Raw genomic sequence first — 15597 nt, forward strand, 5'->3', positions numbered from 1 at the left:
TGGAAAGTTCTAATATATTTAGCTGATGCTGTTCTTGAACTAATGTGTGTAAGGCTGCCAGTTTTTCTTTACTGATGGACCATTCATCCACCCAAACAGGTACTGGGATAATGTTTCCCTGTCTGTGAGTCTTTTCGAAATCTCTTAATACATTACTCCCATCAGCTTGCCTGAGAGTTCCTTGAGGGGGCAACCAGTAACAATGTTTTTTAATATATTTGTGAAGTTGAGCAAAGTCTTTTTTAGAAGTTTTCACTCCTGAGGTTTGTTTTTGTTTTTTTTTTTTTGAGAGGGCATCTCTCATATTTATTGATCAAATGGTTGTTGACAACAATAAAATTCTGTATAGGGGAGTCAATGCTCAATGCTCAATCATTAATCCACCCCAAGCCTAATTCTCATCAGTCTCCAATCTTCTGAACCATAACAAACAAGTTCTTACATGGTGAACAAATTCTTACATTGTGAATAAGTTCTTACATGGTGAACAGTACAAGGGCAGTCATCACAGAAACTTTCGGTTTTGATCACGCATTATTAACTATAAACAATCAGGTCAAATATGAATATTCGTCTGATTTTTATACTTGATTTATATGTGGATACCACATTTCTCCCTTATTATTATTATTATTATTATTATTATTATTATTATTATTATTATTTTTAATAAAATGCAGAAGTGGTAGGTAGATGCAAGATAAAGGTAGAAAACATAGTTTAGTGTTGTTAGAGAGCAAATGTAGATGATCAGGTGTGTGCCTGTAGACTATGTGTTAATCCAAGCTAGACAAGGGCATTAAAACATCCACAGATAAAGAACATTTCTCTCAAAACGGGTGGGGGGGGAGGCTCTAAGCCTCACCACTGTTGATCCCCAATTTCTCACTTGATGGCCCCCCTGCGACTGTGCCTGTCTTAGGTTGTTCCTCCCTTGAGGAATCTTACCCGTCTCTGGCTAACCAGTCATCTTCTGGGGCCATACAGGGACATGTAAAGTTGGTAAGTGAGAGAGAAGCCATATTGTTTGAAAAGGTTAGCTTTTTACTTCTTTGCAGATTTATGCCCTGTGGCTTCTATGCCCAGCATTTGTCTTGAGGTATCTTTACCACTTGGAGGAATTATGATACTCAGTAAATTCGATATCAGGCATGAATTCTATTTAAGGGTTGTAATTAGGAAGGAAGAAGAAAAGCTATAGAAGTAGCAGGTGGAAGAAAACATGGGAAGATTGATTATTTCTTTGACATATCTTCTTGTAGAGTAACATAAGCATGTATAGGTTTTAAACTACTAATTAAATTGCATGCACACATTAACATAATAGGAATACAGGTACATAACCAAAGCATACCTATAATAACCAGCCATCTCCAGTGAAGCCAAGAAAACCAGTTAGGCACCCTATACATTTGTGAAAATTTGTCCATGATATGATGGATATTGCCCAACTGTACTTGAACAGTCTGAGAGAAATCAGACAAATTAAAACAACCCATTCCTGGGAACTGTTCACATCCCATATGTTCTTTTAACAGTAGATAGTCTGTAGTTGTAAGATTTTGGAGCGCTGCAACTTGCACTTCTCCTAATTCTTGGTTGAGTTCCAACAGTATAGATCCAGTCAAATTTGTTGTTTTACTGGAAGCACAGGCCAGCTTAGATATCTCCTTCTTCATTCCAAAGGCAAGTCCAGGAACTGGTGGGATGGATGCAGCTACAACTGCAGCATTGCCTGGGTCTTTGTTGAGGTTTTTTGATGATCATCTTCTGGCATGAGTCTTCCAGAGAGTGCTGATGTTGGAAGTTCTTCTTCATATCGTATCTTAGTTCATTTTCTGGGTAGCCAAATTAGGCTTTGATCCTCTGTATAAACACAAACAGACCCTTTGCTCACACTTTGATATGCCCTTTATACCATTGTGTAGAACTCATTGGAGGTCACCACACAGGAACTGCTATTTTTTTTTTTAAGAGAAAGGAATATTATCAGAAAAGTGTACCTCCATAGCCGATCATCTGACACCCTTTAAGTGATCAAAATTAAGGATATTTAAGCATGCATTAATCGTTGATTTACAGTTAGTTTTATCCTATCAGGGAGTAATCCTCCTTTTCTTTCTTTCTTTTTTTTAATCATTAATCTACACTTGCATGAAGAATATTATGTTTACTAGGCTCTCCCCTATACCAGGTCCCCCCTATAAACCACTTTACAGTCACTGTCCATCAGCATAGCAAAATGTTGTAGAATCACTACTTGTCTTCTCTGTGTTGTACAGCCCTCCCCTTTCTCCCCCCCCCCACATGCATGCTAAACTTAAGACCCCCTTTCTTCTTCCCCCACCCCTTATCCCTCCCTACCCACCCATCCTCCCCAGTCCCTTTCCCTTTGGTACCTGTTAGTCCATTTTTGGATTCTGTAATTCCACTGCTGTTTTGTTCCTTCAGTTTTTCCTTTGTTCTTATACTCCACAGATGAGTGAAATCATTTGGTATTTCTTTCTCCGCTTGGCTTATTTCACTGAGCATAATACCCTCCAGCTCCATCCATGTTGCTGCAAATGGTAGGATTTGCCCTCTTCTTATGGCTGAGTAGTATTCCATTGTGTATATGTACCACATCTTCTTTATCCATTCATCTACCAATGGACATTTAGGTTGCCTCCAATTCTTGGCTATTGTAAATAGTGCTGCGATAAACATAGGGGTGCATCTGTCTTTCTCAAACTTGATTGCTGCATTCTTAGGGTAAATTCCTAGGAGTGGAATTCCTGGGTCAAATGGTAGGTCTGTTTTGAGCATTTTGATGAACCTCCATACTGCTTTCCACAATGGTTGAACTAATTTACATTCCCACCAGCAGTGTAGGAGGGTTCTCCTTTCTCCACAGCCTTGCCAACATTTGTTGTTTTTTGTCTTTTGGATGGTAGCCATCCTTACTGGTGTGAGATGATATCTCATTGTAGTTTTAATTTGCATTTCTCTGATAATTAGCAATGTGGAGCACCTTTTCATGTGTCTGTTGGCCATCTGTTTCTTTCTTTCTTGGAGAACTGTCCAGTTCCTCTGCTCATTTTTTAATTGGATTATTTGTTTTTTGTTTGTTGAGGCGTGTGAGCTCTTTATATATTTTGGACGTCAAGCCTTTATTGAATCTGTCATTTACAAATACATTCTCCCATACTGTAGGGTTCCTTTTTGTTCTATTGATGGTGTCTTTTGCTGTACAGAAGCTTTTCAGCTTAATATAGTCCCACTTGTTCATTTTTGCTGTTGTTTTCCTTGCCCGGGGAGTATGTTCAAGAAGAGGTCACTCATGTTTATGTCTAAAAGGTTTTTGCCTATGTTTTTTTCTAAGAGTTTTATGGTTTCATGACTTACATTCAGGTCTTTGATCCATTTTGAATTTACTTTTGTGTATGGGGTGAGACAATGGTCCAGTTTCATTCTCCTACATGTAGCTGTCCAGTTTTGCCAGCACCATCTGTTGAAGAGACTGTCATTTCGCCATTGTATGTCCATGCCTCCTTTATCAAATATTAATTGACCATATATGTTTGGGTTAATGTCTGGAGTCTCTAATCTGTTCCACTCGTCTGTGGCTCTGTTCTTGTGCCAGTACCAAATTGTCATGATGCTATGGCTTTGTAGTAGAGCTTGAAGTTGGGGAGTGAGATCCCCCCTACTTTATTCTTCTTTCTCAGGATTGCTTTGGCTATTCGGGGCCCTCCTGAGGTTTTTAGGAGGGCAGGGAGTAATTTTAAATAATCCTCCGGTTTATCTGCTTTAGTTTCGTTTTGGCCCATTACAGTGTCCCTGACGTCTCAACCCTGTCCGTACGCTTTCCCGTGAGTCTTATCGGATCGACGATCTTCAGAGCTTCCCCACTCTGAGCTTCAGGTCCCTGTTTGGGTGCCACTTGTCGGTCCCACCCTGCTTCTGACCGGCAGCCGCTGCGGGTGGGGCATGATGAGATACCGAAGATCTGAAAGGATCAGCCAGGGGACTCGAGGCTTAATGGCTTAAGAGTGGTGCTGAGAGGGCACCCTTAGTATTTATTAAGCAAATAAATGTTAAAAACAATAGATTTCTGTATGGGGGGCTTAATACACAATCATTAACTAACTCTAAATTTAATCCTCGGCAGTCTCCTGCCTCCTGGGCCATGACGTCTTAGATGGTATTGAAACAATAGCAAGGGCGATTAGGTCACAGAAACTGTTTTCATCTTGTTTGTTCTGTTCTTGATCATGTCAGGAATTACAGGAAAAATAATCAAGTCATATATGATTATACATTTGATTTCTATACTTGATTTATATATTAATCCCACATTAGGTACCAATATTTTCAGCAAGAAGATACAAATATAAAATCTGGTAAAAATAAAACTGATAAAATTAAATTGGAAATATCACTATCTTTTTTGCATATTTCTCTTTAAAATAGATTTCCTGACTCTGGCCCCTGCAAATCCTAGTACCAATGACCAATCTAGCAGCAAGAATGCCTCTAGCACCCAGACTGTGGTCTCTAAATGCCACCTCCCCCTCAAAGAAACCAGGGTTTATTGGTGGCCAGAGGTGTACAAATGAGCCAGGAACACGTTTTACCAAAAAAACAAACACATCAGAGATAATACCGGTCATATTAATGTGAACAGAAGCCCACTTAAAGGGGCTATTATCACTGGCCAAAGACAGGACAATTTGAGTAACAACAAAAAAAAGACCAATAGGTTGAAACAGTTAAAATATATTCAACTCTATAAGTTCATGATGATTTAAAAAACGCAAAAACCTTCACGATGACTTTTGGAAGTTGCTAGGCCAACTCATTACTGTAGTCTGAAATTAGAGGGAAAAAAATTCAGCATTTTTCTCGCCTTTTCTGTACAAACTGTATTTCAAATAGCTGATGGTAATCAAATAAGCAGGTGGAGGACAGTTTTTCTTCATAAAAGATTTCCAGCTAATAAACTGAAGGAAATGACAAAATTAGAAAATCACCATTTTGTACCACCTAATGCAATAATGGAGAGAGGTCATCTAAATCCATGAAAAGATTTCACCAGTTAGTGAAAGGCTCATGGGGAATTTCATGATGGCCAACTGGGTTAACACCAGAACCCACTACATTGCTCAGTCTTAACATCTCAAAGAAAGAGAACTCAGACATTGTAAACCTCAGGGGGATAATTTATTTAACAAGAGAGTACTGTACCACCTAGAAAATCATCTTGCTCCCTCCACCAAAAAAATCAAGGTTGAATCTGATCTTTTAGATCACCATGGCTCAACAGAACTTTCTACAATTATGGAACTATTTTTTATCTACATCATTCCAAAGGTAGCCACTAGGCACCTGTGAGTGGGGTGCTTGAAATGTGGCTAATTCATTAGGCAACTGAACTATTATTTAATTCATTAAATAGCTACAGCTGGCTGGTGGCCTCTGTAGTGGACAGTGTAATTCTAGACCTCAAGGATACCATGCAGATACAACCAGCTAAATCTAGAATGTAATGAATGGGAAGAAAGGGAGGGAGGAGAACTGCTACATTCTAATAGATTTAAAAGGTTTATCAACCAAATGAAACATGTGGAGCGCTATGGGATTTTGATCCAAAGACGCTAATAGTAAAAAAGACAGGCGGAGCTGGGGAAATCTGAGCCCAGACTTAATATTGACATTATGGTATTTGTACAAATTTTCTTGGGTGTGATGTCAGTACTGTGTTGTAAAAATGAAAAAAGGAACTTAGCTCTTGCAAAAGAAACAACCTAAAGTAATATGAAAATAGAAAATGCAGTTCCCAAAACCCCTGTCAATATTGGCTTCAGCTGAATTTCAAATCAGCTTGACTTTTTTTTAAAGTAGGGAAGCCAGAGAGTGTGGACTACTGATGCTGCGCCACCCACCATCGCAAAAGGAGAACGGAAAGCACCAAGCAAAGGTCTTCTACCTCTTAAAGGGAGGAACATGGCATCAGTACAATGAACATACACTATCATTACAAATTGTTTTTAAAACCCGAATCTTCTTACATTTTAGAGGACAGTGTGACTGGCTGTTTATAAATCTCTAACCATTTTAAATTCAGTCTTTTTTACTACACTGACCACTGATAAGATATAGTCAAAGGTCAAGGAGCTCAGGATAAAAATGTATAAAGATGGCACCGAACTCAAAATAAGAAAATGCATACACCTTTATTGAATCATTAAACTATAGCTCTAAGTATCAATGTAAATATTTGAAAGTAACATGTAGGTGATAGGTGCACCCTATTACGATTTCTCTTATCTACAAAGCAAATGCAAGCATATGGGGAACCATAGAACTACAGAGTATTTACCTTACAATACTTATTAAAGGAATAAAATATAAAGACTAGTTTAAGGAATCGAATGTAAGCCTCAAGGAAAGCTACTTTGTGCAAGTATGGGTACTTTACGAATGACGACGCAGTGAGGGAGTTGACTCTTTACCCACGATTATAAGGGACAAAAGAAAAACCTCTTCATTAGCCTACATTTACAGTCTTCAAACATCTTTATGATTACTGTTTCTAAGGAACCGTCCCTGTTACTTCCCATCCCTGACTTGTATGGAGCAAAATAAATTCGGGGTTCCCCAACGCCAGGGTCCTTCACGATTTCTTCCATGTCCACACCCCCTGTACTAAAACACTGTTTTTAAACCCACTCTTTAAAAAAACTTGCTCAACTTCCCACCATAAAGGAACCGGTATCAGCTGGCACCAATGACCCAGGCTCACGGCGGCTACGAAGCTAGGAAGAAGCGGCAGCCGAGACGGGACGGCTGTAGCGGGGTTCCTCCCCGGCAGACAAAGCCAGGCCCGCACTTGGCGGCGCCCGGGAAGACGAGGGCTGGGGGCAGCAAGCTCACCCCGCCGCCCTCCCGCCGGCCCGGCCTCGGGAGAGGGGCTGAGCACCTAGCTGGCCAGCAGCCACATCTGCGGTAGCGGGTCCGCAAGGTAGGCGCGGCGAGGCCGAAGGGCGGGGCGCCGGGGCGGCCCCGGGCCGGTGGGGGGCGAGACTAGTGGGCAGCAGGCTGCTGCGGAAGCCAGCCCAGGGCCAAGGGGCCGCATGGGCCGCGGCACTCCCGCAGCCAGGGATGCCTCCGGACCAGGACACCGCTGTCCCTCAGCAGTCCTGCCGGTTACTGGGCCGCCTCCCGGGCTTTCCCACCATTTCCTCTGGCGGGGGCGCGCACACGCGTCCCCGCACCTGACGCCCACCTTCTGTCGCCCGCACGTTCGTTCCGCCCACTACCCCTCTTTTAATTGAAATACTTCCGACCTCCCCATCACACACAAATAGGCCCACCCACATCCGGGGATCGGAGAGAAGGGCGTGCGGATCACGTGATGCCGAGGGTGGGGTTTGGCTGAAGCGGGTGCCGCAGCTGTGTAGCGGGTGCTGGTAAGCTCTTTCCCAGCCTCTGGTGGGTCTGGCGGGGCAGGAATGCTTTCGTTCCTCAGCGTCGCGCTTCCTCCCTTCCCGTCGGTCGCTCATTTCTTCCTCAAAATCACTTCCCTTATCGCATGCCGTGTCGGGTGGAAGGGACTGGCGTGGTCGTCCTGGAACTACCCTGCTTCTACATCCGGTAGATGCAGCCTCAGGCCGGAAGCGGGTACTGTGTCGCGGCCTCACATCTGTACAGAGGGTGGTGGCCCGCACGGGTCATTTCTATTTCGCTAAAAGGCCCTCTGATCTTGTAATTACGCGTTTCACAGTTTTAAAGCACAGAAATGGGTGAAATGTGCCCGTGCCCCGGAGAACTCACACGCCATTACTGGAAGACCGTGTAACGGACAATTTTCAAGCTCCCAATGGGGACCGTTCACTGAGCCCAGGGAACTGTGGGACCGCGGAGGGGAGGGTACCGCGCACCTCCTGGGTCTAGGGGACGGCCGCCTGCAGAAGGCGAGCCCGAAGGTAAGTGTTGGACACTGGGGCTTAACTGGAAAAAAGGAAGAGCATTCCAGGCATTGGAACTGCCACATGTGTAAGAGGTTTGTCCAGGAAAACTGGTGGTGGTTCATTCTGTCTAGTGTGGCGAATGCTTGGGACAGTGGCTGTGTCCTAGACATGGCCTGTCTTGATGCATCCATGGTTCCAAACCCTTAAGAGCGAAGGCACCTTTAAACACCTAGCTCAGGAATTGGAAAAGTTGTCCCTCATGAGCTCATGCCTAAGTTGAGTTTGAAAGGAAAGTAGGCGGGCTAGTGATGGGAAGATAGGCTTTTAAGTGCAAAGGCTGGAAAGTATGACTGAGTTAGAGGTGTTCAGGAGAGGGACAGGTGAAAAAATACTGAGATCAAACAGGGAAAGATGTGTGGAGTCATTGATACAAAATTTACACCTAACAGTTGGAAACCATAATACCTCAGCAATTTGTCACAAAGGTGACCTACTTTGCTTAGTGGATCATAAGAACAAGAAATGTTCAAGGGCCGAATACACCTGTGAAGCTGTAGTGATCCGAGAAAACTTTACAAAGAGGTAAAAATCTGTGTGGTTGTAAAATCACCTGGTTTTGATCACAGAGAAAAGTGAGGTGGGTATCCCAGGGGACATAGCAAGAAGGAGTGGCAGCAGGAAAAAGGAGGGCTCTGTTAGGACAGGGACTCCAAAAATATAAGGAACTGACAATAAGAGCTCCTTATGTGTAAGTTTCCTAAAGACAGGATCCTTCAGCTTATTTTGAGTTACCCACTGGGTAGTCCTGGATTAATCATAGAGTGAGACAGGCCTCACCTGGTTCACTGCTGACAAAAGTATCTGAGCACCTGGATCCTTATCGTGGGGATAAAACTCTTCCCCACCCCAACCTGTATAGTTATTACCCAGGTATTAGGCCTGTCTTGCAATCATACTGTTGGGAACAAGGACAGGCCTGTATGGAGAAGTTGTACCCCACCCCTCAGGATTGTGTCGTATGAATCTTCCTAGTCTTGGCATCTGGGAGTGACTGAGAGTGCCTTTGGTGCTGTTGGCTTCTAGGCTGTCAGGATGGCTGCTTTGTAGCATGGAGCACAGTAGGCTGATGCCTGTGATTAAGAAGCAGAACCCAAACTTGGAAACAGAGCATCCTAAGGTATACTCCAAACTAAGTAGGAGAAAGATGGGGAGTAAGCCAAGGAGCGAAGCAAGCATCCCCACCACTTGGGCCAGCATTGAGGGGAGTAAGGCATTAAGAAGCAGAGGAAGGAACCCCAGGAGGAAGCAGACATGAGCAGCATGGGGGCCTGCCGCTGTTCACTGGGAGGTGCTCCTTCCAGAGCTCAGGCTGGGCACTATTTAAGGTAGGAGGCAGTTACCTTTATAAGCTCAACTGAGGATGTCTGTCAGATCTGTAGTCAGTCACTTGTATAGCCCAGTTCACTGTCATATCAGTGTGTTCATTGAGCTCCTGGGCCTAAGAATGACAAGATTAGAGCCAAAGCAGTTGGAGATTTTTGTAAAAATAGTGCAGGAAACGCTAGAGGAGATAGAGAGGAGTCTTAGCTATGAATCAGACTTGCCAAAGACATCCCCAACAGGGAACGGTACATGTGCAAGTTAGGAGAGGAGCTACGTTCTAGATTGTACTGTGGCCTTTCAATGAGGCCTTCAAACACATTGCCTTCTCGTCAGACTCTGACCCTGGACTATGTCTGAGGTCTGTCCAACATACCCTTATAAAGCTGGGGGTCGGGGTAGGAGTGAAAGCAGAAGGGAGGGCTTGTGATCGTATAAATAAGTTGTCACCCAACCCAGATGCATCTTTCCTAGGGTGATGTTAAGCCAGAAGACACATGTAGGCTAAAAAGTGTGGGGAGTCCTGGTGCTGGATTATGCTATCCTCCTCCATGTTTTGAAATAACCTCTTTGGCTTGCAGATGTGACAAGATCAAAGCTGCAGGAGAATGGACAGTGAGGTACAGAGAGATGGGAGGATCTTGGATCTCATTGACGATGCTTGGCGAGAAGACAAACTGCCTTATGAAGATGTTGCAATACCACTGGTAGGCTGTCATTGTATGAGGATGATGGGTTAAGGGTGTGATCTGGTGGACCCTAGTAGAGGTAGGATATCAGTGGACAAACTAGTAAGGCAAAAACAATCAAAACTGTGAATCCTCTAGGTCTTGAAGCCACTGGAGAGTGTTTAGCTCAACTTTTTATTTGAAGAGAGATGTGGTTCAAAGAGCTGATAGAACCAGCTTATTTAGGGGTCATGCCAGGATGGGAACCCAGGTCTTCTGAGCCATGTCCTATCCACCACACCAGAAGTAGTAAACCAGATAATGAGAGTTTTTTTTAAATAAAGTATCAACTCATATACAATCTTACAACAGTTTCACATGAACAACATTATTGTTTCAACATTCACCCATATTATCAATTCCCCCCCACCCCCCAGCCCCATTGTGGTCACTGTCCGTCAACGTTGTAAGATGCTATATTACTTGTCTTCTCTGTGCTGTACTGCCTTCTCTGTGACCTACCTGTATTGTGATTGCTATTATAGTGCTCCTTAGTCCACTTCTCCCTCCTTCCCCACCAACCCTTCCCAACCAAACTCTCCCCTTTGGTAACTGCTAGTCCCTTCTTGGAGTCTGTGACCCTGCTGCTGTTTTGTTCCCCCAGTTTTGCTTTGTTGTTTTACTCCACAAATGAGTGAAATCATTTGATACTTGTCTTTCTCCACCTGGCTTATTTCACTGAGCATAATACCCTCTAGCTCCATCCATGTTGTTGCAAATGGTAGGATTTGTTTTCTTCTTATGGCTGAATAATATTCCATTGTGTATATGTACCACATCTTCTTTATCCATTCATCTACTGATGGACACTTAGTTGCTTCTATTTCTTGACTATTGTGAATAGTGCTGTGATAAACATAGGGATGCATATGTCTTTTTGAATCAGGGATCTTGTTTTCTTCGGGTAAATTCCTATGAATGGAATTACTGGGCCAAGTGTATTTCTGTTCTTAGTTTTTTTGAGGAACCTCAATATTGCTTTCCACAATGGTTGAACTTATTTACATTCCCATCAGCAGTGTAGGAAGGTTCCCTTTTCTCTGCATCCTCACCAGCATTTGTTGATTCTTATTTTGGACGTTGGCCATCCTAACTAATGTGAGGTGGTATCTTCATTGTAGTTTTAATTTGCATTTCCCTGGTGATTAGCCATGTGGACATCTTTGCATGTGCCTATTGGCCACTGCAGGTAATGAGAGTTTAATGCGTAAGATGGGGAGGAACAAGAAGCAGTGGCATACACACTATATATCTTCTCTACCTGTGGTTTGTCAGTTGATAGTTTTAGAAACTCACATTTTTGGAACACACACCTGTCCTAGGTTCCCTGGAAAATGTTGGGAAGATACCTGGCTTTTTTTCTTTTGCATTTAGTCAAGTAGGCTCCTAGAATACTGTTTTTTCATGATATCTGGAAAACTCCCTTTCAAAGAATTTGTTAAATTTCATGTAATAAGGATTGAAAAGTGTTGCTCATCAAAACATTTATTAAAAATCCTGCTTATGTAGTGGAGGCCTAACAAAGAACAAGGAGAACAGGTTCTATTTTTTTTTTTTCTTGAGAAATATAGCTTACAGGTTGACTATCTGCTGCTGCTGTTGGCAGAGAAATAAATTTCGCTTCACATTTTCATTTAAGCATAGGAGAAAATATGTTCAATGCATAATACACATATCAAATAATAACTCACAGCTTAGTTCAAGTTTAGAAAAATAGTCAAAAGAGAGCAGGAGAACTATAGCTGCCCACTTACTGAATATACCAGGGACCAAGGTTAAGACTTGACACACATTATCTGTTATCCTTAAAACCTTGCAGGGTAGTAGTGTCTGGTAGCTGATAAGCTGGACTTTACATCTAGGTCTGTGAGACTCCAGATCTTGTCTGTAAACTTTTGTTCTTTTATTTGACAAACATTTCTCTGAAGCCTACTGTGTGCCAAAAGACTGTGTGAACCTAGACACCATTTCTGCCCCTAGTGGTCTAGAGAGGCAACATATATAAATAAGAAATGATAACAAGTATAGTATTATAGTACTATATGTATAGTATGTGTTCAATAATAGTAATAATAAAGGTTGTGAACAGCAACAGAGTACAGTATGGGCATCAGGAAAGGCTTCAGAGAGAATGGACTGGTTAAGCTGGTTGTAGGGAGGACAGGACCAGAAGTGTAGTGGAGGTAGCCAAGGGCACTTTAGCAAAGAGGGCAGATGTGCAAAGCTCAGAGCTTTGAAGGCTTTCAGAGGTGGTGACACATTCAGTGTGGCTGGAGAACACATTTGTCATATAAGGTAGCAGAAAAGTTGGGCTTGGGCCAAATTTTGAGAGTATTTGATGCCATGCTTAGACCTCATCCATCCTGCAGATATCCAGAAATGAGTGTCTTCAAATAGAAATCTGCCCTGCTCAAATTTGGGTTTTGGAAGATCCGTTTAGAAACCTTGTTAGAGAATGTCTGCTATGGAGAAAGGTGGCAAGATGCACAGTGACAAGGAGGAGAGACCAGTCAGGAACCTGCTGCAGTGGTCTAGGCAAGGGGGGATGGCCTGAACCCAGACATGAAAGTAGAGTGGAAGTGATGAGTTTGGGACATGCTTACAGCACGACTTGGGGAGCATGTGTGTGGAAGGCATTGAGGGAGAGAGAAATGGCCTTGCTGACTTCCAGGTTGTAGCCGGCCCTTCCCCTACGTCTTGTGATTCTAAGGTAATGTGTATGTCAGTTAGCTTTTGCTGCTGCCTAGCCTGTCACTCCAGGGCATAATGGCTTAAAGCAGCAGTTATCTCGTGATTTTGTAGCTCAGCTGAGAGGGTCTTCTGGTTTTCACCATCTTGGCTGATCCCTCCGGGACTTGCTGATGTTCTAGTCAGCCAGCAAGCTAGCTGGAGGCGGGGGATTCAGGACACTTCACGTATCTGGTGGTTAGCAGGCTGTCAGCTGGGATGATGAGGGGATGAGGCCACGGTCGCATTATCTAGCAGACCAGCCGAGACTGCACGTGGCCATCTCAAGGTTCCAAGAGGAGCATAAGAGGAAATGGCGAGGCTTCGAGAAGCTTAGGCCAAAAACTGGCCCCCTGGCACTGCCCCTGCTTTCTGTTGTCCAGAGCAAGTCACATGGCCGGTCCCAATTCAAGACTCAGGAGACAGACTCGCCTTTTCATAGTAGCCCCAAGGAGTTGTCACCATTTTTGCAGTTCACCATAATAGATGGTTGTATTTTTGTCACTCTAAGATACTTTGTGTTTGTTTTCAGACACACTGTAAATTTTTGTATGTTGGTATTAGCTGCAAGAGACAATAGTGACCAAAAGAAAGACCCATTATTTTAGAACACATACCACAAAGGAGGTGAAATTAAGTTGCCTGCCTCTGAATTAAATAATTCTTTAACCAAGGCCTTGTTTATGTCTTGTCAGCTATAAGTAATTATTGAACCAAACTTTATCTTTCCATTTGAGTGTATTATTGCTTTATAATAAATTATAGTTCTTTCCAATTCGTACAAGCATGTTTGACTCTCAGTATTAATTTGTAATTAATTATTAGTATGTGATTCAAATATACTCGTACATGTTATGAGTCATTTTATATATATTGAACATAATTTTAAAGGGGAAAACAGTATATTCATACACTGTAAATTGGAATCCAGTGGGAAATCATATAAGTCTGGATATTGAGTAACAGTTTGTTACCCAAACAAAGTGTAAATTCAGATAATTGAAAAGAAATATATTGATATCAGTGAACTCTGGTACAAAGCAGAGTCCTGGTAGTAATACATTTAAATTTGAAATCTAAAGAAACTATCTTCTCACCACATAGACAGATGGTAACTATGTGAGGTCATAGATGGGTTAACTATTGTGGTAATCATTTCATGATATATAGGTGTATCAAATCATCATGTTGTACGTCTTAAGCTTACATAATGTTATATGTAAGCTAAATCTCAATAAAGCTTGAAAATACATCTATATATTATACATAGGGAAACTATCCCAGATTCTACACTGAGTGGCCCGTGGCTTACCATTCTAAGAAAACTGCTGGTAGGTATGAATTGGTTTTTTGCCATGTTTTATGTTGCCCTGCTCTACCACTAGGGGGAAATCTCATCTATGATGATATATTTCACTACTTTACACTTCAGCCTCCATTGTAATAAAGGTTTGTTGGGTACAGGATAATTTTTGAATACATTTCTTGTGCTTAAGGAATATGCTAGCAAATAGTAAAGCCACCTCCCAAAACAAGGTTTTGTTTTGGCTCTTGTAGTGTTCCTAGCCGCTAGTGATAATAGCAAGTGTTTCTTGAGCACTGAAAGCTGCAGGCACTGATGAGCACTGAATCCAAGTTAAAGGACTTCATTCAGTCCTCAGCAGGCCTGTGAGGCGATGGCTACTGTTTTCTCATTGCCAAAGAGACAACAAAGGCTCCAGAGTTTACTGGTTACTGGCCCCAGTAACCCAGAAAATACAGTGGATCCCAGTGGCTTCCAAAAGCTGGTGCCCTTATCCTTCTGCACAAGTGCCAGAGTCGCCATGCCATCCATCACTGTGTCATTTGAGTGAACTGATATTTCCTACGTCTTTTCTCTTTCCTTAGGATATGTTTCTGTCAATTATGCTACCTGTTTCTAAGAACTCACAGGTTTTACTTCTAGTACTCTTTGAGTTTTAAGGGGTTTATTAGTGCCCATTCTGAATGTCCATTGTTTCTTTTCAGAATGAGCTTCCTGAGCCTGAACAGGACAATGGTGGTACCACAGAGTCTGTTAAAGAACAAGAAATGAAGTGGACTGACTTAGCCTTACAGTACCTCCATGAGAACGTTCCCCCCATTGGAAACTGACATCCGGCTCTGTTTTCATGGACATATTTTTAAAAAATAAATAGATACAAATGTTTTCTTTTAGTCTCTTAGTTCAGATCTTCTAGTGATAGCTCAACACTCAAAATGTACACCCACCTAGTTGTGGCAGCAGAGTGCAACGTGGAAACACCAGAATGAGAAATGGGTTGAAATTTCTCAGGAATACAGACTGTGGCCCTTTGAATCTAAAGTTCTTCACTCACTAGCTACTATTTGAACATGATTGGTTTTAACTCTGATTTTGCTTTATTGTCAGACTCCTAACCACTTGTATGTGTCCTGTGACACACTCAAGTGAAGATGCTTGAGGGGAAGATGGAGGAAGGAAGCCAGGCATAAGGAGAACTTCTCACATATGCACGCTCTGGGCAGCAGTGCCGGTGGCTGGGTATAAAGTCTGTAGATGTCACGTGTATATAGGTAGCCCATTCACTGATCATTGGGATTCCTAAAATTCCCGTGGTACTTTCCAACTTGGAAAGGTTTACAGATTAAGCTGTCTGACAATTAACCTCTTCTCTTCTACAACTTCGTTTGGTGCCACTGGAAGGGACCTTTGGTTAGATGAACCACTAGTTTTGTCCAATAACAAGATTTCCTACTTTCTGAAAGCCTTTTCAGATATAACTGAAACACCATGGTACCATTAGTTACTC

The 15597-nt window shown here is 42.5% G+C and overlaps 1 protein-coding gene across 3 annotated transcripts; it reads left to right on the plus strand.

The window, feature by feature from the left end:
- The first annotated feature begins 7333 nt into the window (after positions 1-7333).
- Positions 7334-14975, plus strand: ANAPC13 (anaphase promoting complex subunit 13). Of its 3 annotated transcripts, XM_017676933.3 has the most exons (4): positions 7365-7451; positions 7766-7967; positions 9914-10039; positions 14795-14975. In XM_017676933.3, the coding sequence occupies exons 3-4, from the start codon at positions 9941-9943 to the stop codon at positions 14918-14920; spliced, it is 225 nt and encodes a 74-aa protein (XP_017532422.1). In that variant the 5' UTR covers positions 7365-7451; positions 7766-7967; positions 9914-9940; the 3' UTR covers positions 14921-14975. The 3 variants fall into 3 exon arrangements, with proteins under 3 accessions (XP_017532421.1, XP_017532422.1, XP_017532423.1); XM_017676932.3 differs by lacking the exon at positions 7766-7967 and having other exon boundaries at positions 7334-7451; XM_017676934.3 differs by lacking the exons at positions 7365-7451; positions 7766-7967 and adding an exon at positions 9036-9129.
- The last annotated feature ends 622 nt before the right edge of the window (positions 14976-15597 follow it).

Source organism: Manis javanica, chromosome 3 (assembly GCF_040802235.1).
Source record: "Manis javanica isolate MJ-LG chromosome 3, MJ_LKY, whole genome shotgun sequence".
NCBI classification, from domain to species: domain Eukaryota; kingdom Metazoa; phylum Chordata; class Mammalia; order Pholidota; family Manidae; genus Manis; species Manis javanica.